This window comes from Trachemys scripta, chromosome 1 (assembly GCF_013100865.1).
Source record: "Trachemys scripta elegans isolate TJP31775 chromosome 1, CAS_Tse_1.0, whole genome shotgun sequence".
NCBI classification, from domain to species: domain Eukaryota; kingdom Metazoa; phylum Chordata; order Testudines; family Emydidae; genus Trachemys; species Trachemys scripta.
Genome location: NC_048298.1, coordinates 299,168,922 through 299,192,744, shown reverse-complemented (window position 1 = coordinate 299,192,744; position 23,823 = coordinate 299,168,922). Strand labels below are relative to the sequence as shown.

Sequence of the window (23,823 nt, the reverse complement as noted above, 5' to 3'; positions counted from 1 at the left end):
TTTAGAAATTCTAATTATGTTTTACAATTGACTGCATGAGACCCCCCAGCATTTGTCTCCCAAAATTGAAGTCCCCCATAACAACATAGTTTTTCTGTCCACACATTATAGGTGAGGAAAGCCATTGAGGGGATTTATGGATGGGATGCTAAATGGTCAGAGCTGCAGGGGAGGGAAAAGAGTACTTTCCCTCCTATGATTAGTTTTTCACCATCAGTACTTTAAATTACCAGTTGAAAATCAGTACATAAAGGATGCATTAAATCATAAAAGGCAAATTGTCAACATTTAATGGGTAAGGAAACCCAACCAGAATAAAATCTTAGGTAGTCTCTCTTTTTTTTTTTTTTTATTGTGTTCCCTTTATGCTAAACTCAACCTCAGGTGTTTAACTGAATACTAGTGTGAGTCTTTACAGTGAGTCTAGCCTCATTTGGTGACAAATCTCAATAATAATAATAATTTTTGTGCTTCTACATTACCTGCAATCGAAGAAACAAAAAGATGTAGTCCAAACTTAATCCTTTAAGTAAACAAACATGAATAAATTAACCTCACAGCACTCCTGTGAGGTAGAAAATTAGCAGTATCTCTGTTTTACAGGGTGTATAGCAAAGGCACATGGATGTTACCCAGTGTCAGCCAGCAAGTGTGTGTTAAAGCTGGGAATACAACCCAGATCTCCTGACACACTGGTCTTGGCCTTAATCATAATATTATGCTTCAACCCTTATTTTGAAGGTCTATTTTAAAAAATATATTTAACATATATGGGTTTTGTGCAAGACATATTTTTATGAAGTGTGGACTATTCAAAACTGAGTGAAATCCCATGCTGTGATATATATAAAATGCATTTATGGTAAACTCTCCACTTTATTTTTCTCTTTAGTGTACAATAAACATGGTCCTTCCCCTCCTCTCCCCCCCATTTAAAAGGCAGATTAGTCTTGTCACTTTGTGTCTATCTCCCTGAATAATTTTAAGAAACCTTGGGAGGATCTTTTTTGTGTTTTACAAAAAATAATAATTGCCATTCTATGTGTATTCAGGTTCATCAGCTTGGATGTGAAGTTGTAGTCTTGTTGCTGGAACTAAATCCGGACCAAGTAAATCTTTTCAACTGGGCTATAGATCGGTGTTATACTGGATCATACCAGCTTGCTTCTGGATGCTTCAAAGCCATTGCGACTGTGTGCGGAAGCAGGTATTAATAAACCTAAAACTAGACTGTCCCTGAGGCAGTTAATGTGAAACAAGATCAGGGCTGCTATTTCTAAGATGTTTACACACTAGATATCTTGTGTAATCCTACTTGTTTCTATTGGAAACAGGTTCTAAATGTTCTTTTCCATTACATTTAAAAATACTGGTTGAAGCTGTAAGTGTGTCTGCTGTTGGTTGCTGTATTGCCCTGGGTCGCATGCTATGAAAGACACAGAAAAAAACTCATGTGTGTGAATGGGAACAGTGAAGCATCTGCATAGCCAAGTGTTATGCTGCCTTAGAAAATCCACTGAATAACATTCACCTCTGGGACTTTGCAGCAAACAGGAGAAAAGGGACCAGATCTGGGGCCAGGTGCAAAAAGTTTGGAAGAGCATCTCTTACCACATGAAATGCTTCTGCAAACACGCTTATTTATACTGACAAAGTCAGCACAGTATTGGGGGAAGATTAAAAAAATAATCTCTGCGTTGCCAGTGGTCACTGTCTGTGTATGCGATCAAGTCTGCAAGGGAGTTACCAGGGTGTTGAGCAAGTTCTATGTGGAATTGCTGCTAGCATTCCCATGTCATGTCTTTTTACACAATGTTTTGAGGCTACACTTCCCTGTCTCTCTTACAGACCAGAGGCACATTTTTTGAGCATGTGATAAGTTGCCCCTTGTAGCGTCCTGTTGCTGTGTAGGCATTTGAACTTCTGACACTTCCATACACAGAAAGTTGAAATAGGGCCTAAATCTTTCTATTTGTAACACCATTTTTAAACCTAGTGCCAAAACAATTTTGATGGATTTTTCCCATACTTTCAGAGTAAATAATATGAAAATAAAAGTTTTCTATGTTCTCATTTGCCAAAGTTTCTTTTGTCCTTTTTCTAACTGCCCTTGGATTTGACCTGAGTTTCCTTACCTTTTGTTTTCAGATTAGCATTATCAATGATGTTAATAGAGTGGGAGCACAAAACATTAATTTTTTTGTATAGGTCCTACATAAACATTTTTTTGTTTTGTTTTTTTTCTTAGTATCTTTTCAGGATTAAAGTGGAAAAGAGGTTTAACAGTTATTTTGAAATAAAGGATAGTTTTCATCTGATTAGGCATTTGAAATGCTGATATATTTTAGTCTGAGATTTCTTGACAAAATAGTTTGTCAAGATGTCTGATCAGTATGTTTTGAGAGGGTAATTTGTGGGACAGTGCAAAGCAAAACATAAGTATTTTAGAATTTGGTATATCTGTAAACAAAACTCTATTTTGTTCTTATAGAAACAGCTGCAAGTACAAGCTGCATTACCCTGAGATTTAAAAAGTATGATTGGAATTTTATGCTTGTAGATTTAGTAGCTTCTGAGATTCAGCTTTGCTATCTTAAAAGAAAACACAATAATACTAGCCCTTCACCTACAGACTTTTCTCCTCAGATTTTTATTAGATAGCACTAAGGACCCTGGGAAAGGGTTTCATTTATGTGCCATTGGCAATAGTTTAAAATGCATGATCACTTTCAAGAAGAAACTCATATTTCTGCCTATTTGGGGAGCTATGTTGAGAGTTTAGCTAATACTAAAAACTTGTTGGCAGTTTCCCATATTCCATCCTTCCCTCAGTTATCAGTAAGTATAGGGGGACCTCCGCTTAATCCAGCTGTAAATAAGCAATGTAGTATTGCATAACTTATGCCTCTCTTTCCACAAAGAATTCTCTCCATTAAAAAACTCAGTTTGTCCCAGCCCATGGTCTCCCATGCTACATTTCTATTGTGATACCGTAAATAATATGTTCTGGAGTTTCACTAATCATGTCCCTACAGACTGGAATACTGGAGTAATTGAAAACATTTATTTACAGTTTCTTCCATTTCTTTTCAGCTAGTAATTACAGGGATTTTACTTGGGTTCAAACTCCTGGAAGGTATATCCTTTGGCAATAACTTGGCCAGTGGCATTTTGATGATGAAGTTAGTCAGTTAAGACTTTTTCCTTGAGGCAAAACTATAAAGCCTCCATCATACTACATAAGAGAGGCTACAGGTTAGGTATCTGAATCTTTATTTATGTACATTAAAAAAATCAGAACACTTATTTAAGAAGTAGGAAATTGCTAGATGCTCATCATTTTGAAAATTATACCACTTATTTAGGTGTCTAAATATGGATTTAGTTGACTAAAGATAGGACCACAGATTTGCAAATAGTGACCAGACCAGTTCATATGATTGTCAAATTCATTTGAGGAGGCCTATGCCAGATAGCCAGTGTTCTTTATTTTTAACTACAGTTATTTATCGGCCATTTTACTGCTATTTTTCATGTAGCTTAGTTCTTTCTATTCTGTATCAATGTACTCTACCATATAATTATTCTGTTAATGTAATCTTGTTTTATCCTAATCTTTAGATTTTTGTGTAGCATTTTCTTAGGCATGCTTTTGTAACCCTTGATAGTTTCCTCTTTCAAGATGCTCCCTCAGATGGGGATTATTTGAACTTTGTGAACTGTGGGAGGGACCAGGTTGGGGAAGGACCAGAGAGATTGACATGGAGCAGCAGAGCTGGGGTACACTAGTATGTAGATTTAGTAAAGATGTCCCCGAAATCACTCTGTGTCCATCCAACAACCCAGCAGCCTTTGTCTACACTAGGTAATTTAGGACTTGCATTTCACTGCCACAGTATCTCAACTGATTATAACAATGGTGGAGACTCTAATGTAGACAGGATTCAGGTATGTTTTACCACCAGGTTGTCTATCCTAGTCTCGGTGGTGGTAACCTCCTGGGTCCTGTCTACATTATAGCTTCTGCCATTGCTTCCACTGGTGGAGCTGCAGTGGTGGTGAATTATGGATTCTAAATCTGCATGTGAAGACTCAGCCTAATAGACAAGATAATGAAGAAGGTTGTAGGTCAGTTACTGAACATGGTTAAGATCATGTCTGTGTTACAATTTAGAACAATCTCATAAGTAAGTCCGGAGAGAACCCTCTGTAATCAGATCCTCTGACTCATTTGTAATTGTAGTGTAAACAGGCCCTTAGTTCTGTGTTCGTTATGGTCAAAGTGATAGATATACAAATTCCACAATTTTATGTTGGCTAAAACTAAGGTAGTGTATTTACATATCTACATGGAAAAAGGGAGAAATCTCTAATCTAGATTTGTGCAAGACCAAATAACCTTACATGGAAAATTGCCTTTCTAGCAATAGTCACTTCAGGACCCTGCTCTTATTTATCCACTCTACACTAAATTTTGAATACCTAGGATGGTGGAATTTCTTCAGCAAGAGCTTGTCATTTGTTGTGCCAATACAGTCCCATTCTTCATGTTTATCCTTCATTAATTTTTCAATCTGATAGAGAGTTCTCTTTAACTTTAATGTCTGGGAATGTGCATATTGAGGAATATATCCTTTTCCAGAATAGGCTATTTTAACTGTCAGTGGAATTGCTTGAAGAATATTTTATCCCTGGAAACTCTCTGTCCAACCATCTTTGCTTTTGGGAGTTAGTTTATAAAAAATTAGATACTATATTTAAAAATAATTTAGGTTTATGGAATAGGCAATTGCAGGGCATTCCTAATTATTGTCTTAAGGTAATTGTCCATCCCTCCCTCACCAGATGGCCACTTGACTCAGGAGTATGTATCCATCAGTAAATAACTCTCTTTCCTATAGTCTGGTGGAGGAGTGGAAAAAACAGAGGTGATATTTTTCTTTAGCTCATTATTATGCATAGGAGATCAGAGTGAATTTAAGCTGAGATTCTAATGTTGACAAAAATGTACTATTTATTCTTCCAGGAACTATCCTTTTGATATAGTGACACTTTTAAACCTAGTGCTATTCAAGGCATCCGACACCAACAGAGAGATTTATGAAATTTCCATGCAACTTATGCAGGCATGTATCAGCTACTTAAAAAAAATATCCTTTAAAACAGTAACCAAATGCAAGTGGCCCTATCATTGTTTTCACCATGAACTTCTTACCATATATTACAGTTTGGTTGGGATGTTTTACTTTTTGTTTTGAAATTTCAACTAGGCGCTACAGTAATAAATATAGTAAATAATAATCATCATAAATGCTGCAGTGATTACTTGTATAAAAATTTATGCAAATGATTATTTATAATATTTCTGCAACTTGGAAATTTTACTGTGAAACATGTAGACCTTTATGTGATTTCTTAATCTGTTTAAAGTTGAAATGTGAAAGTTTTGTGTACTAATGAAATCCTGTCACTTCACTGCCCACTTTCTTCTCTTCCATAGATTCTTGAGGCAAAGCTTTTTGTTTATTCAAAGAAAGTTGCTGAGCAAAGACCTGGCAGTATCCTGTATGGTACACATGGCCCATTACCACCTCTTTACAGTGTATCATTGGCACTTCTTTCATATGAGCTAGCAAGGATGTATCCTGAGCTCACCCTTCCACTTTTTTCAGGTACCTGTATATTGATATTTTTTTTTAATGTTTTCAATATTTGTTTTTATGTAGTGTACAAATGGTGGCCTGTTAGTGTATTTCAAGTTGTGAATAACAATTAGATTGATATTTCGGTTCTATTGATATTTCTGATATTCCAATTCTATTGTAGTAAAATTAAGCAAAATGCTTTGTAATTAGATACACAATTGCCTGCAGATATATGCGAAGTACAGTGGTTGATATTTAAAAACTCAGAGTATGCAGTCTTTGGGGGTGGACTGGGAAGGGGCTGTGGTCAGGGGTGCTGGAACTAGGAGTGCTGGGGGTACGGCAGCATCCCCTGGTTTGAAGTGGTTTCCATTATATACAAGGTTTGCAGTTTTGTTCAATGGCTTTCAGCATCCCCACTATAAAAACTGTTCCAACGTCATTGACTGTGGTGATTTTACAATCCTGGGCTGTTCTCTCACTGGTTAATTCCCTTACTTAAAAATTTTCACCTTATTTCTAGTCTACACCAGTCCAGCTTTAACTTCCAAACACACAAACGTGCGCACCCTGGTGGAGAGGCTGATTTAAGCAATAGATTACATACCATAATTAGTAGTTCTGCAATTTCATATGTGAGTTCCTTAAGAATTCTTGGTTAAATACCATCTGATCCTGCTGACACCTCAGTCTCGGACAGTTCCTCAGATTTGTCACCTAGAAAGAATGGTTCAGGTGTGGGAATCTCCCTCACATCCTCTGCAGTGAAGACTGACGCAAAGAATTCATTGAGCTTCTCCGCATTGGCCTGGTCTTCCTTGAGTTATCTTTTAGCACCTCAATCGCCCAGTGGCCCCACTCATTGTTTGGCAGACTTCCTGCTTCTCATATACTTAAAAAAATGTTGCTCTTATTTTTTGTGTCTTTTGCTAGTTGCTCTTCTGATTCTCTTTTGGCTTGCCTAATTGACTTGACTTGCGAGTTTATGTTCCTTTTTGATTTTCCTCAGTAGGATTTGACTTTTAATTTCTAAAGGATGTCTTTTTGTCTCTAACTGCCTCTTTTACTCTGTTGTTTAACCATGGTGGCATTTTTTTTGGTCCTCTTACTCATTTGGGTTTTTTTATTTGGGGTATATGTATAGTTTGAGCCTTGTTACGGTGTTCTTTAAAAGTTTCCATGCAGCTTGCAGGCATTTCACTCTTGTGACTGTTCCTTTTAATTTTCATTTAACCAGCCTCTTCATTTTTGTGTAGTTTCCCTTTCTGAAGTTAAATGCTACTGTGATGGGTTCCTTTGGTATTTCCCTCCCCACAAGGATGTTAAATTTAATTACATTATGGTCACTATGAGCAAGCAGTTCAGCTATTTTCACTTCTTGGACCAAATCCTGTACGCCACTTAGGACTAAATCAAGAATTGCCTCCCCTTGTGAGTTCCAGGGCTAGCTGCTTCAAGAAGCAGTCATTAATGGAGTCATTCTTGTGATGCTTAGAGTCCCCCGTTGAGATCAGGGCCCCTTTGTTCAGACCTACACCCTGTACAGAACATTGCAAGAGGCAATCCCTCCTCATAAGAGTTTACAAGACAAGATGGACTGTGGTGGGAGAAACAAGTATTATTTTCTCATTTTTTAGGTAGAGAATTGTGGCACAGAGAAAGTAAGTGGCTTACCTAAGGTCACACAGGAAATCTATGGCATGACTCCTGAATCCCCCCCAGTCCAGGGTCATATTTCCTTATTAATAAATTATGACATTTTAATGGCATACATTTTGTGTTTATGTGTATTGTTTATTTGTCTATAATATGCACTCACACATACTTTATAGAAAACTAATACTATTTCATAAAAAGTATGTTCACAATACTCAGTCATCTGTGAATTAAATAGGTCTTCACAGATAAGGAATTAAAACTTTATATTTAGGGCCCTACCAAATTCACGGCCATGAAAAACGTATCATAGACCGTGAAATCTGGTCCGTTGTGTGCTTTTACCCTATACTATACAGACTTCACGGGGGAGACCAGCATTTCTCAAATTGGGGGGGTCCTGGCCCAAAATGAAGTTGCAGGGGTGTCACAAGGCTATTTTATGGGGGTTGCAGTATTGCCACCCTTACTTCTGCGCTGCCTTCAAAGCTGGGCAGCCAGAGAACAACGGCTGTTGGCCGGGCACCCAGTTCTGAAGGTAGCGCCTCACCAGCAGCACCACAGAAGTAAGGGTGGCAATACCATACCCTGCCATCCTTACTTCTGCGCTGCTGCTGGCAGCAGCTCTACCTTCAGAGCTAGGCTCACGGCCAGCAACCGCCGCTCTCCATCTGCCCAGCTCTGAAGGCAGCACCACTGCCAGCAGCGGTTCAGAAGTAAGGATGGCAGTACCGCAACCCCCCCTACAATAACCTTGCAAACCCCCCTTCCCCGCAAACTCCTTTTTGTGTCAGGACCCCTACAATTACAACACTGTGAAATTAGCTGAAATCATGACATTTATTATTTTAAAAATCCTATGACCATGAAATTGACCAAAATGGACCATGAATTTGGCAGGAGCCCTATTTATATTGTATTCTGAAGACATGTATTTTTTTCTATTATGTATTTTGTTTAGGCCTTGTCTTTGTTGTTGTTATCTTCTTCTAGTTTTCTTTTTGAAATATACTAGTTACTATAGAAATAATATCATTGATATGAATAATGCTTAGTGATAACCACATGTGTTTTTATACAGTCAATGTATGTAAATGCCTTGAGATTTAGGCCACAGTTAGGAAATGTAGATGCTTATGCAACAGTTATAACCAGATATCAGAATACTATAAATATTTACAGAACACTACTGAAAATTTTCCATAATTCTCCAAAAGCTTTTAAAATTCTAGAATAATTTAGTCAAATCTGCCCTATTTTTTTTGTGTTCGCAAACATTTAGCTGAGTGTGTTGGTACACAGCAATCTATAATAGGGCATGTCTTGAACACGCTTCTTAATTTATATTTCTAAATTCAAAATTCTTACCTCAGTTATTTTGCACTTAAGATCTCTGACACATTGCTTACTAGTAGCTTACACCAAATTAATGTATGTTCCTCCTGCCAATACTTAAATATTTGCTTTTGTGCTTTGATAATATTCCCTTAGCTTGCAAGATTAAGGTCATCGGGTGGCAAAACAGAAACAATCAGACTTGCTAAGTGTGTAATTTTTTCAGTATACTTCTACTTATCTTTATAGACTAATGATGCTTTTTAATGCTTACTATTTTAGAGGTAAGTCAACGATTCCCAACAACCCATCCAAATGGGAGACAGATCATGCTTACCTATCTGCTACCATGGCTTCATAACATCGAACTTGTAGACAGCAGACTTCTTCTCCCAGGTTCAAGCCCTAGCACCCCAGAGGATGAAATAAAGGACAAGGAAGGGGAAATAGCTGTCACATATGGACTGAAAGGAAATGGATGGGGCTCTCCGGAGGCCACATCGTTGGTGCTTAATAATCTCATGTATATGACAGCTAAGGTAAAGCAAAACTGTTTTCTGAAATATTCAGGCTATGATATTTTTAAAAAATTCAAAAATAATTGAGTTGCATAGTGCAAACTCAAAAACAAAAGTGTGTCTAGAATTCTTCCCGTTGATATTTGACATTTTGCATGAGCACAAATGCTCATGTTTCTCTGTCTAAATGTGAATTTCATTCTGAGTAAAAAATTGTACAAGTTTCTACGTGACTTAGGAGCCCAAGTCCCATTGAAATGCCATTTCACTTCTGACTGGTTTGTAGGCTCCTGAATCTCTTAGTTGCTTTTGAAAATTGTACTCTACATCTTGTTACTGTGTTTTGCTATTGATTTTGCATGAGCTGATGTTGTAAAATAACATACCTTTAGTTTCTCTTCTAAATGTCTAAATTAATTATATGTTTAGTGCACCTTTTCAAAAATTCCATCTGTGTGCCTCTTTACAGTATGGAGATGAAGTTCCTGGGCTAGAGATGGAAAATGTCTGGAATGCCTTGGCCAACAATGAGAAATGGAGCAACAACCTTAGAATAACACTGCAATTTCTAATTAGCTTGTGTGGGGTTAGCAGTGATACCATCCTTTTACCTTATGTAAGTGTTTGTGTTTTGTTTTATTTGCTGTTGGTTGCATTGTATTTTTAAGGAAGAAAACAGCATTTGTAGAAAATGAATTTCTTCTGAAATTAGGTCAGTTGGGAAAAGTAAACGAGCCCAGGTGTTGAAGGCAAACTGATAAAATGTGCCATCAGAGCCTCTCTTTCCACCAGTGGAGCTTACTTGGTTTCAAACAGGGGTAAGCTCCACCAGTAAAAATAGCAGTTTTGTCTAAGTTCAGCTTTGTCAGCGCCCCGGAATAATGCAACAGTAACAGTGGCTAGCCACTAATTGCTGAAATCATTGTGAACAAACATCAGAACCATTTTTCAGTATCGAAGTTACACAACAGATACTCATTTTATACATACAAAATGTTATGAACATGATAGAAAGGAACTCTTCCAAGTTTAAATAACTTGCATGAAAAATTAACTAAGTTAAAAATATTAAGTGCCTTGAACTTTCCCCAGCATGCAGCTAGTTTAGACAACCTGTATGCTAAATTTTGTAAGGGTTTAAAACAATGAAAAGTTATACAAGGAACAGGATAATATATTCATGCTATCTCCAGTATTAGTGTGTGTGAGTTTTAAGGATTTAGCTCCAATTCAGGAAAGCACCAAGAATATGTTTATCTTTAAACATATGCTGAAGTCCATCCTTCTTTAACAAGGCTAGGATTTTGAAAAGTGTATGTCAATGGGAGTTGGGTGCCTAACTCCTTTTAAGCATTTTCAAAAATCCCATTGCATTGCACTTAAGAAAGTGTTAAAGATTCCTTTTAGTCAATTGAACTTAAGCATGTGCTTAAGGGCTTTGCTGAGTCAGAACCTTATATCAGTCATCTATGGTGCAATTCAGGATGTCAATTTAAATACTAGTGGAAATTGTAAAGTTTAGCATGTCAGCTTATTTCTTTTTGTTCCCCACATAGCTGTCATTGGTTACATAACTGTTCCTTCTTGTATGTGAGTCAAGTTGTACAATATATTGCTGCTGTTGCTGCCGTTAGAATAAAACAGTTTTTTTTCTGAGTGAAGTAATATAGCTCCACTTCTGTCTGGCTCTTCAGTGGTTGGGAGAAACTGAATCAAAATTTAGTGCTTTTTACTTTTTTCAGCAGAATTAGTTTCTTATTTGACTGTCCCTAGTAGTTCCCATACTAAGAAAATCAGAATCTATCATTACAATGATTACGTTAGTTAATAGCATCACAGGTGTGCATGGTTCTTTATAAACAGTTTAAAATGATAGGTGTGCCCTGAGGAGTTTACCACCCATAACAGAGTAAGGAAAACAAAGGATGGGGGAGAGTTTGTGGGAAGACAATAGAGGATCACAAGATGTCCTCATTATTACATATACATCTTTTTGGTTCCCTTTTATTTTTTAATTTAATATATTAAAATTGTGGACTCTGTCTTTGTGGATGGTTGTTAGTGCAAGAAAGCTAATCCAAAGAAGAAAAAATTGAAGGAGGATAATGTGGTGCTCCTGGTCAGGAAAAATATTTCAGGTTTAAAAGGTTGGTATGGGAAAAGGTGCAAAGCTTATGAGAGAAGGAGACAAAGGGCCTGATCCAAAACACATTGAAGTCAGTGAGAGTTTTTTTATTGACTTTAATAGGCTTTGAAACAGGCCCAAAAGGAGCATCAAGGTCAGTTGAGTTGACAGGAGTTGTGGAATCTCCTTCACTGGAGGTTTTCAAGAGGAGGCTGGATAGACATCTGTCTTTGATGATTTAGACATGACAAATCCTGCATCTTGGCAGGGGTTTAGACTAGATGACCCCTGCAACCCCTTCTAACCCTATGGTTCTATGACAGAAAATGCTGGGAACTGAGGGTAGACTAGAGGCAGGACTGTTACAGTAATCTGGTTGATTTTATTAAGGCAGTGCTAGCCATTTCAGAAAACATTCTTTGCTACCTGAGCTATTGAAATGCCTTTTGTGCTTCTCCAGTCTGTGTCTACATAATGCTGCTAAAGATGGTCAAAAGCACAGGTGTGTTTTAGGTTTTGTCAGCCCAAGAAAAGATATGCTTTAGTTTGAATTTGTATCCAAAGTGCATAGGATACCTGTTACTTTCTCTTGAAACTGTATGTAAAGCAATTAAAGCCCCCATCTAGTAACTTCTGTCATGCTTTGTTTTCTGGAACTGACTTTTTCCTTTAGCTCAAATAGCTTATTTACAGAGGTCTGTGATGGCAAGTTATTACCATTAAGTAATTCACTGTTTTTGTTTATGCTTTATTTGTATTTCATAGCCAAGAAATCCAGAGGAGGCATATATCCCCACACACTCTCACAGAGGTTATACGCTCATAGAGAAATATACAAATACTACTCCTGGGGGAATTCTGCCCCAAAAAATTAAAAATGGTGTGCCAAAAAAATGTTTAAAAGTGCACACAGTATTTTATAATTTTGCAAAATTCTGCATATTTTATTTGTCGAAATAACACAATATAATCACTCCAGTTTCAGTTATTTTGGTAATTTATTTCAAAATACCTGTCAGCAAGCATGTCTGTAGCAATACAGACAACAAAAAAGATTCCCCCAGGAGCAGAGAGTTAAAAAAACCTCTATGACAACCCAGTTCCTGTTTCTCTGTTATGCTTTTGTTGGATGCCTCAGTCTGGGTGTGTCACACATGCCAGCTAGGCACATCGGGGAAAACTCTGTCCCTCTGGTCTTTTGGTCGATTCTAATTTTTTTGCCCTGACCCCATAGGGTTACCATATATAGATTCCCAAACAAATGACACTGCCAAGAGAAGGGGAAGGCATAGAGGGAACTGGAGGGGGAAATACAGTTGAAGAGTGGTGGAGCAGTGTGTGTGTACTGCGAGGGGCTGGAGGGAGCTGTGCGGGGCTCCCCAGCCCAGACACCCACATCCTCTCCCCTCCAGCCGCTGGGCCAAACACCCTCCCCCCCTTCCCCCCAGAGCCCAGGAATCTAGAGGAAGAAACAGCCTGATGCTGGTCAGATGGGGCTTGTATGGAGTTTCCTTCACACAGCCTCCTCCCTTCAGGACGTGCTGGGAACCGCAGCTGTCAGGAACCCTCCAGCACCCTCTCCCCATCCCCTTCCAATCAGCAGTGTCCTCTATTTGTGAGCTGGGGAGCCTAACTCTGCTGGTTCCAGCAGCCCTTGGTGGTGGCCAGCAGCTCTGCAGCACCAAATCTGCAGGGGGAAAAATGAAATTCTGTGCATAACATTAATCCTGCGCAAATTCTGCATCACGCAGTGGTGCAGAATTCCCCCAGGAGTAATAGACACAGATGTATACATTCAGAGTTTGTATTAAAACAGCAATGCCTATATGCAATGAAATGTAGGTATTGTTTGTTCATATATAACAATGGGAGAAACATGTAAGGCCTGTTTAAGAGAAATCTGATTAAAAAAATGCAGTCATAAAATTAAAAATGATTATAAAAATAGGCGGTTTAGAGAATATACTCTTATGTGGAGATGCAAAACAAACTCCCCACAAAACTTCAGCAGTAGCCATGAACATTTAGAAAAGGGAAGTAATGTAATATATTCAAACACTATTTATTGCTTCTTCACAAAAAACTGGAATATAGTTCTTCCTCCAGTGCTGCTTTTTGTAACATAAAGTTAAAAGAACAAAGGCATCTTTCTGTCTTTCCTCAACTTTGCCATGATAGGAGCCTTATGATTAAGGCTGCGACTCTATCACAGAAGTCACAGACTCTGTGACTTTCCGGGACCTCCAGGACTTCTGCAGCAGCTGGTGTGGCTGGCCCGGGGGCCGCCTGAGCAGCTCGGGCAGCCCCTGGGCCAGCTGTACTGGATGCTACTGGGGCAGTCTCAGGCCACCATGCCCCCTCCTCCTAGCAGCAGCAGGAGTTTGGGTGTGTGAGGGGGCTCAGGGCTGGGGCAGGTGGTTGGGGCATGGGAGAGGGAGAGGGCTCGAGTGGCGCTTACCTCGGGGGGCTCCCCGGAATCAGGGACATGTCCCTCAGCTCCTAGGTGGAGGCTTGGCCAGGCAGCTCTGTGCGCTGCCTCCACCCGCAGGCGCTGCCCCCACAGCTTCTTTTGGTCGCAGTTCCCGGCCAATGGGAGCTGTGGAGTCAGCGCTCAGGACGGGGACAGCACGCCTAGGAGCCGAGGGACATGTCACCACTTCTGGGGAGTCGTGCAGAGCCAAGTAGGGAGCCTGCCAGCCCTGCCAAACCCCCTCCCTTCCCAGCAATAGTGGGGATCCCAGGCCACATGCTGCTGTCTGCCTCCCCAAGCACCAGCGCGGGTCCTTGGACGCCCCCCCCCCCAAGCACCTGCAGCACCCCTAGCCCCCCAGACTAGCACATGTGGAGCAGGTCGTAGAAATAGGGATATCAGCATTCCTCCTGTTCTTCTACATGTGGTCCGAGAGCTGAACATTTTTAATGTTTAAAAAAAAAAGTTAAATGCTCCTAAAGCAGCATTCTAGATTTGGGTGAGTGAGTTTGCTGCTAAAGAGAGAGACAGTAAGGATGGTGGCAGCCAAGGAGGAGAAATAAACCCCTGGAGGACAATTGCTTGTTAAAACCTGTAGCTACTCAGATTTGTTGTATCCAAATTAGACCTGAAATGGCAATAGTATGCCACTCACCCCTATCCTAGTTAGAAACAAGGAGAACACAATATATTTACTTCAGAGAGCATAGATGAGTCATGCCTCCCCATACTGGTGGGGGGGAGCACAATCTAAAGGAAAGGACACATGACCACCCCATGTGTCTCCTCTGCCCAGTGACTCTCCCCGCCCTGTGCCCTGCCCTGTGCCCAGTGCTCTCCCTTTCCCATCAGAGTTACCTGCAGGGGGTTGGTGCTCTGTCCTTCTCCTGCTGCACTTTCCCCTCCCCCCTATCCCGGCACATTGAGCTCTGCTCTCCCTGGCAGCCTGGCGAGGAGCAGTACAGAGCTGCTTCTCACGAAGCTGAAACTGGCCACTCCAGGCAGCTGCCTGAGAGAGCCTGGTTGTAGAGATGGTGGCAGTGGGCTGCCCCACACCCAGGCCCAGCCGCCAGGGACAGGAGCCAAGTGAGCTGGAAATGTGCCGGGGGGAAAGGGGACTGCAGTTCACTCAGCCCCTGTCCCCTGCCACCGGGCTTAAGCTGGGGGCGACCTCCTGCCGCCGCTGCCACTTCCCCAGCGAGGCTGTCTCTCAAGCAGCCACCACACTGCACACAGCAGCGAACCAGAGTGGCAGGCGTGAGAAATGTCTGGTCCCCCCCTTCTGCTCCCTGCCTAGGCCCGGCTGCCAGGGACAGAGGCCGAATGTGCCAGGGGGCAGGCGCAATGGGAGAAGGACAGAGCCCCTCTCCCGCCCTGGTAGGCCAAGCAGAAATCTGTGGGCGGGGGCACTTGACCCCACATGCCCTTCCTATGCATCGTCTATGGCAGAGAGCAAAATAATTAGCAACTAAAGATAATACCAACAAATTATCCACAGCATTCTGGCTTGCAGAATCCAAAAGGCCATATTGCTGCAAGATTAACTATTCGTCTTTACCTTTCTCTGTTTTGGAATCAGCGTGCCTCTGGTCCACACCAGCTGCTTCCTGCCTTCAGCCATATGTTCTGGCTCAATGGGCACAAGGCAAGGCAAGGCAGGGGTAGTTCAGTGGTTTGCACATTGGCATGCTAAACCCAGGGTTGTGAGTTCAATCCTTGAGGAGGCCACTTAGGGATCTGGGGCAAAATCAGTACTTGGTCCTGCTAGTGAAGGCAGGGGGCTGGACTTGATGACCTTTCAACATCCCTTCCAGTTCTAGGAGATAGGATATCTCCATTTATTTATTTATAATTTATGCCTCTAACACTTTATTGGCTGGCTTTTTTAAAGAGGCCAAGATTGCTTAAAGGTGTCTGGCTGGTCTTTTTTTATTTCTTTTTCTTTTAAGTGTTGTTTTCTTAGTGCATCCACATGAACTGCTCTGCTCCCCTGGCTTTAGAGGGTGCTGTGCACGGTTTATAGGTAAGGTGTTGCCCATCTCTAATCATAGTACAAATGATTAGTGAAGAGCATATTCTTTTTAGAAACTCCTACAATATCTCACAGTGACATACAACAAGCACATTTTTTCAGTTACTTTAGCATAGTCTTTAAATGTGTACATTTTCTCTAAGGTTAAAAAAGAAACTAAAATAAATAGAAAATAACAAATGTGAGAATTTTGCCATTCACTTCAATAGGAGTAGTCTCAGCATGGTACACATTATTGACTTTACTGTGATAGCTTGTTTACCTATGTAGATATGTATTTTCAAGACTTCTGAAAATATCTTTGACTGTCATTACATGTGTAAATGGCTAGCTGGATCCTTACCTACCATTTGTGTGTGCAATTACCTGACTTTCACATACAATTGCATGCATAAATGTACACATGAAATTATGCGTGGACCCCTGGTTTTCGTTTTGGAACTTTTGCCCTATGAAGTATGGCAAGCTTTACCTTGGAGAGTATTCATGTAATCAAAAGATTAACCCCCCTGAATATGATTCACAAGTAATGCTAGTAATGCTAGTTTCAGAGTTTTAAATTACATTCTGAATATTAAAAATGTTGGCTTATGGAGAATAATAACCAAATAATTTTGAGCAACCAGATCAGAGATTTGTTTTTAAGAGAAAGTATGTTGAAATCAAAAGGGAGTTGTATTCGTATTAATATGAGTACGGTTAATTCAGTTACATTGTTCTGGTGTCTTTTTCAACAGTAATATATGCATTTTAGCCTTTTAGTTATTGCAAAGTAATATGTTTTTATTGTGTGAATCATTCTAGTTTTTTATCTATTTTGTGTGGAGACTAAATGACTTTTTTCTCCTTCAGATCAAAAAGGTTGCCATATATTTGTGTCGGAATAACACTATTCAAACAATGGAAGAGCTGCTTTTTGAACTGCAGCAGACCGATCCAGTAAACCCTATTGTCCAGCATTGTGATAATCCACCTTTTTACCGCTTTACTGCCAGCAACAAACCCTCAGCTGTTGCTTCTGGTATGGGCTAAGCATTATTATTTCAGCTATGACTTTATACCTTTTTTTTTAGTCTCAGTCTCTTTGTTCAGTTCCATTCAGTAATACAAATAAATAATAATGACACCTATAAGTCACAGCACCTACTAGCATGGCTGCATGCTCTGCAAATCACATGGACTGAATGACAGATTCATTTAGTTGTTCTCTCTCGTGCAGCCTACTATACTGCTTCTCTAGAGCTCAGCAGGATGTTGGTGAGACTGAGCTTGAGATCTGGTGTATGTCATAGTGTCATGTTCTCTTTGACCACCATGTTCCAAAAGTTGCATTAGACTTTCAAAACTAGGACTGCAACACAGTTAAGGTGCTAGCTTGTCAGTAAACTAGGGCGCTGGGGAATACCTGCTGTGATCATGGGATTGCTGGTCGCACACTGTTCTGTAATATTAATGATAGAAGAACCAATTCAGATAAATGATGAACTGTACCAAACCCTGACTACTTCTTTTTAAACCGGTAAGGAACAGTGAACACAAATGTACAGGACATGCAAGACTCTGAGAACTCACTTTTTTTAGGATGTGAAACAAGACCCTAAAACACATGTACGTGTTGCATGGATATGAATGTGTGTGTAGTATATGCATAATGACCAATTTTACTGTGGCCTTTGACATAAATCTAAAGGTAAAGTTTTTTATTGTTGTTTTAGTATGAAAGAAAAGAAGCTCATGAAAAGACTGGACGTTATTTAATGGGTGTGCTTGTTGTCATCTCGCATACAGGAACTACCTCTAGCAGTAATACTGTTGTAGCTGGCCAAGACAGTTTTCCTGATATAGAGGAGAGCAGGATGGTGAAGGAAACTGATGAAAGGTTTGTAATCTCTTTCTCCAAAATGAACGCTTTTTAAAAAATATTTTAAGGGCCAGATTGACTTCAGCTCATGTCAATCAACCAAGCTCCATTGACTTCAGTGGAGCCACACTGATCTAGACTGGCTGATGATCTTTCTGTTTTTATCCCAGGAGGAATGTTTTTAAATAGTCATTCAGGAAAGCAGGCTGCAGAACCTCCTGTTTCAAACAGTTGATTAGTAACATAAGCCTAATATTGTAGGTACAGCCTAGGTATGTGTGACACCTAAATTGAGCAATTTGTGCTACATAGCTCATGTTGTAGGAACCAACTGGACAAGAGAAAGAGAAGTGGGGAAATTTACTGAAAAAAAGAATTTTAAAATCTTTTTAAAATATTGGGTTTGATCCCATACTCTTTTAGTCCATGAAGAGAGGATGAAAATCTGTGTGCAGACCAGTGTTCCTGACTGTGCAGAGAAGGTCAGTGTCACTCTTCCTTTTTAGGATGAGATGGCAGATATTGGAAGGATCATTTTCTGAAAAATCTTCTGCCTAGCAATCCTGAGTCAATTAATATATTTCCAGCCTTCTGCATCTTTCATTTCTTATTGTATGTATATAATCTTGATACACTGGAGAACTGGGTTATAGACAACAAAATGAAATTCAACAAAGACAAATGTAAGGTGCTACACTTAGGGAAGAAAAACCAAATGCACAAATACAGAATGTGGGATAACCGGCTTGTCAACAGCACTGCTGAGAAGGATTTGGGAATTGTTGTAGATCACAGCTTCAACATGAGTCAGCATTGCAAAGTTGTTGCATAAAAAACAAATGCAATTTTAGGTTGCATTAACAGAGGCGTAGCATGCAAGTCACGAGAGGCGATAGTACCGCTCTACTCGGCACTGGTTAGGCCTCAGCTGGAATACTGTGTCCAGTTTTGGTTACCAATGTATAGAAAGGATGTAGAGAAACTGGAAAGGACTCAGAGGTGAGCAACAAAGATGATCACAGGGATGGAATGCAAGCTATACAAGCAAAGGCTGAAGGAACTGGGTACGTTTAGTTTGGAAAAGAGGAGATTGGGGGGGGATATGATAGCTGCCATAAAAAAAGATGGAGAAAAGTTGTTGACTCTTGCCATAGAGGGCAGGATAAGAGACAATAGGTTCAAACTACGGCATAGCAGATTTAGATTAAATCTCAGGAAAAACTTCCTACCTGTCAGAAAAGTAGGACAATGGAATGGACTGCCTGGAGAGGTTGTAGAAGCTCCTTCGCTGGAGGTTTTCAAAAGGAGGCTGGATAGCCATCTGTCTTAGGTGGTTTACACACAACAAATCTTCCATCTTGGCAGGGGGCTAGACTAGATGACCTTTGCAGTCCCTTCTAACCCTATGATTTTACATATAAGAAGATTACAAAACGGTAGAGTCACAAGTTAAAGGAGTACACCATATCCTGTGCCACAGAAAAGTCTATTTTCTTTTCCTTACTAAATCCCTTTTCTCTTTAGATGGGAAATACGTATGAGCTGCAATAACGTCAGTGAAATCCCCATTAATATTGAGTTAGTTTATGGTTCTTGATGTCCACTAGCGTCATTTCAAATTCAAGGGTCTGAGCCATCCTCCAGTGGATCAGGGCTCAAATGAGCAAGAACAATCAGCTCAGAGATCGTCTCCTGTAGTTCCCCTGTTTATAACCACTTTGAACTATCTGTTTGTTAGATCTTATAAATATAAGAGGTTGCCATTTTCTCAGCTCAATCTCTTACTTTCTCTCTAGAGTAAGCTTGGTTAGGCATTCAGATGTCATGCTGTGGAGCATGGTATAAAAACTTCATATAACAGAGTGTGTGCCAAAGCCGATAGGGGTCTCAGAATAGGGAGCTGAAAGATGCCGTGTGTGAGCAACAAGAAAATAAACTCTTTGCCTTTGAGTAGCCTTCTTATTTTTCCCTACAAAAATTGTTTATAGGTATATTGTATTAATTGGGGGTTTTTTTAATGGCAGAGCGAACAACTGACCCAGTTGTAACTTGCCAGCAATTTCACAGTTTCCTGTCTCACAAAATTAATTTACATATGGCCTAACCAATTTTTCAGTAATAGTGTGCTGTGATACTTTTGTATTCTCATGTCTGATTTTGTAAGCAAATAGTTTTTATGTGAGGTAAAACTTGGGGGTATGCAAGACAAATCAGGAAAGGGATACAGTAGTCTGGAAAGGTTGAGATGTATATTTAAATACACAGATGTAGAATTGTTCTTAGTGTTCTCTTTGTAGTCATTTTTTTTAAATAATAAGGTGACCAGAGCAGATGTTGTGGATAACTTTGTCTCCAACAGTCATTGTTCTTTAAATATGATTATGATAAAGAATTTATACAGTAAGTAATAGAAGATTTGCCATCTGCTCTCATAATCACAGGCCTGTTTTGGAATAACATATAATGAATCTAAGTAGAAAATATTTTTTAGTTTTTGTGTTGAAGACACAATATCACATAAAAGGAAGCCCTGAGTAATGTGTGAAATGCCATTTACTTGTCTAGAAAATTTTTTGGTCTGGCACAACGTCATCATGCTGCACCATAGCTTTTCAAGGTGATGATGTTGCATTGTGTCTTGTCTTGTGATGTGATTTCTTTCTCTGAAATCACAATACTGTATTGTTTTGATATCAGTGCATTTTGACATTATCATGTTATATTGTGACAGTTATGTGTTTGTATTGTCAGCATCTGTTACATGGTTTTCAAAGTGACCGCTTTCTCTTATTTGCAGTCTGTCTAGCTATATTCTTTCATCATCCAGGCAGCCCTCTTGAAATTATGACGTTCAGATGAGGATAGAATTTGACACTGTGCATTTCTTCATATGTGTTTTCCCCTCAAAATATATCTTTTAGTACACTTTTCAGGGTATTTTTAAAGAATGCCACAATAATATGCCAGTTACCCTTATTTGTATGCATACAAAAACACTAAACTAAAAGAATGTTATTTAAGTTGTAAAGTCAAGTACTTGAAAAGTAGGAAATGCCATGCTTAAGGTGGTCAGTGCAAAGTTGGTCAGAGTAAGCATTTACTACAGTGGTTTGCTTTGTCTAAATAAAGCATTTAATGAAGATTTTTCTTGTATTTCAAGGTTCAGTAATGTAATCAGAGCACATACTCGACTAGAATCAAGGTACAGTAATAGCTCTGGAGGATCTTATGATGATGATAAAAGTAAGTGCTGACATTCCATTTTATGCAATTTATTGGGTGTATTGGTGGGAAAGGAAATGTTTCTTGTGACTTGAAGAGAACACCTGATAAAGCTGTCTGTATAGTGTAGTCACAGCATAGGAAGCTATCATTCCAGTGGCTTATCTGTGTCACCTTGTTACCTTTAAACTGATGTTATAGATAATTCCTTTTGTTAGCTTAGAACTCAGAGAGCAGGGGTCTCAAACACACGAGGTTCTTTCGTGCAGCCTGCCAAGCTCCCCATGCCCGCGCGCCCCCCCCCCCTGCCGACCCCGTGGCGCCGCGAGCCCCGCACCGCTCCCTGAAGTGGCTGGAACTATGTCCCTGCAGCCCTGGGTGGGGGGGAGGGAGAGTAGAGGGCTCCATGCTCTCGCTTCCAGGCACTGCCCCCCGCAGCTCCCGGAGCAGAGCGGAGCGGGGCCAGGGCAGGCAGGAAGGGAGCCTTCCCTGGCCACGGTGCGTGGTGCTGCCACCCCGGAGCCACTCTAGGTAAGTGGCGCCGGGCCGGAGCCCGCCCCACTGTCCGGAGCCCCCTGCCACATCCCACACCCTCCCGCACCCCAACTCTCTGCCCTGAGCCCCCTGCCACACCCTGCACCCCAACCCCCTGCTGCACCCCTCATCCCTCCTGCACCCCAACTCCCTGCTCTGAGCCCCCGCCACAACCTGCAACCCGACCCCCGGCCGCACTCCTCACCCCTCCTGCACCCCACACTCCAATTCCCTGCCCTGAGCCCCCTGCCGTACCCTGCACACCTCCTGCACCTCAACTCCCTGCCCTGAGCCCCCATCACACCCCGCACCCCTCCTGCACCCCCTGGGGGCAGGGAGGTGGCAGAGTTGGGGTGAGGACTTCGGGGAAGGGGCAGGAAGAGGCGGGGCAGGAGCGGGGCCTCATGGAAGGGGCAGAGTGGGGGCGGGACCGGGAGCATCAAGGGGGGGGCGTCAGTGATGCAGCCCTCAGGCCAATGCACTAGTCCTCATGCGGCCATCGTGGTCATTTGAGTTTGAGACCCTGCAGTAGAGCCTTTGCACAGGCAGAACTTCATTGGAATGGGGGAAGTGAGATACCATATAAGCAGCAGTGCTTGGCTGGAGGCATTTTCACTTTGAAAATTATAACAGTTCTAGGTGCACTCTGGGGAACACACCGAGCATCAGGACTTGCCACATCAATATAACAAAAGTAACCAGCACTCTCCCTCAGTACCTGGAGATGGGGAGCTGGTCCAGGGACCCACCAAAATATGTCATGTCAGCAAATCATATCCCGTCCCTTCCATTCCGCACTACCTGCAACTTAATTATGGCTCCATGCTTGTGTTGGGCGAGAAGTAGAAAGGGCTCGCTGGTTCTGTCACCCCCGCACACCTACTCTGAACTGACCATAAATTGGCCCTTGGTATTTATTTAGTAAAGAGTATCAAGAAACACCTGGTATTTCAGTTATTTACTAAATTATGTTAGGTGTTTGGGAAGTCTGGTAGTATGAATTTGTTTTTGCAATGGACTGTGAAGAGGCTAATACTCTGATTTCATTTAAACCCTAAACTGCATCTTAGAAAGGCCAGTCCTTTATACAGATCCTTATTCCTGACTGATAGAAAAATAAAACAAAGTCATATGGTGCAATGGCCCTGGTGGTATGTCTTAGTGTTAAATAGATCAATGATTTGGCTCTGGCCATACTGTACTGTCTGGTTCAACATGAATAGTTATTGTTCTGTATATTAAATAGATTATTCAATAATAATAAATCATAGCTATATAATGCTTTTCATGTGCAAAGCACTTGGCAAACATTAATTAATGATCACAAGTTTTATAAGGCAAATAAGTGATATTTCTGTATATTTATAGATAAATATCTTGTTTATTAATGTAACAACAGCTTCTCACTAAACCTAAACTAAATAGATATTTGAGAAACTTAATAAATATTTTATCCCTATTGTAAGAATTGTATCACACTGAAGATGTTTTTCACATTCCTTATTTCCTCCTCTTAATTCAGCAGATTTAATTTTTGGCTTCTTCGTAGCATCACTCAGCAGGGCACCTGCTGGTTGTTACAGGAATGTGTCATTGCTAGGAGGCCCTGTACAACAGATGCCTTGCCATGGCAGTTATGTTGGCTGAACTTTACTCTCATTTTTTAGGAGAGAGTCCATTGCTTGGTGTTTTGTGATCTGGATCCTAAGCTACTAAAAAATGACAAAAGGAATTCAGCTGCAGCCTATAAAATTCAGTGCTGCCTGCTTGGACTCTGTGTTACATTTTCAGCATAGTGAAGGAGGAATTGAACGTGCTTCACTTGTTATTGCAAACCCATGTCCTCTCGCCAAATATTCTAAATGAATTTAGCATGCACATTGTTTTAGATACTAGATAATGAAACTATTTGGTTTTTAAGTCATTACAGACTAAAGCATGTTTTAATATTTTACCATGCAGATGATCCTGTTTCTCCATATACTAGCTGGCTGTTGAATATTGTGGAGACCAAACAGCCACAACCCTTGCCAATGCCTTACAATGGAGGATGCTGGGCACCACTTGTTGACTACCTCCCAGAAACTGTCACACCACGGGGACCCCTTCATAGGTGAGCAATATTGAAATAAGTCTCCACTAATTAGATAATCGGTCAACAATAATTGAATGGCTCCATTACCCTGCACTTAAGAAAAATCACACACATACATTTTACTGCTTCCCAACATTTCAGTGTTAAATCAAAAGGCCTTGCAATTCTAGTGCCTTGTTAAAACTGTAGCTTGTTTATTTTGAGATCAAATGTACTGATAGGAATTGGATTAAAGCAACCATACCTGATTCACAGAAGCTGAACATTGTCTTCCCCAAACCTAACAGACTGTTATTTATAGCACTTTTTGTGCTATTCTAATTATGCTAT

At 40.5% G+C, this 23,823-nt stretch overlaps 1 protein-coding gene across 1 annotated transcript in view; it reads left to right on the top strand.

Annotated features, from left to right (window-relative positions):
- Positions 1–23,823, top strand: part of FRY (FRY microtubule binding protein) — a 305,106-nt gene that overhangs the window by 177,320 nt on the left and 103,963 nt on the right. Inside the window, exons 21-29 of the mRNA XM_034778453.1 lie at positions 1,053–1,207; positions 5,027–5,126; positions 5,501–5,672; positions 8,919–9,175; positions 9,624–9,770; positions 16,634–16,802; positions 17,570–17,660; positions 20,803–20,885; positions 23,361–23,511. Coding sequence (XP_034634344.1) covers positions 1,053–1,207; positions 5,027–5,126; positions 5,501–5,672; positions 8,919–9,175; positions 9,624–9,770; positions 16,634–16,802; positions 17,570–17,660; positions 20,803–20,885; positions 23,361–23,511 — 1,325 coding nt within the window. The remainder of the gene's footprint in view (positions 1–1,052; positions 1,208–5,026; positions 5,127–5,500; positions 5,673–8,918; positions 9,176–9,623; positions 9,771–16,633; positions 16,803–17,569; positions 17,661–20,802; positions 20,886–23,360; positions 23,512–23,823) is intronic.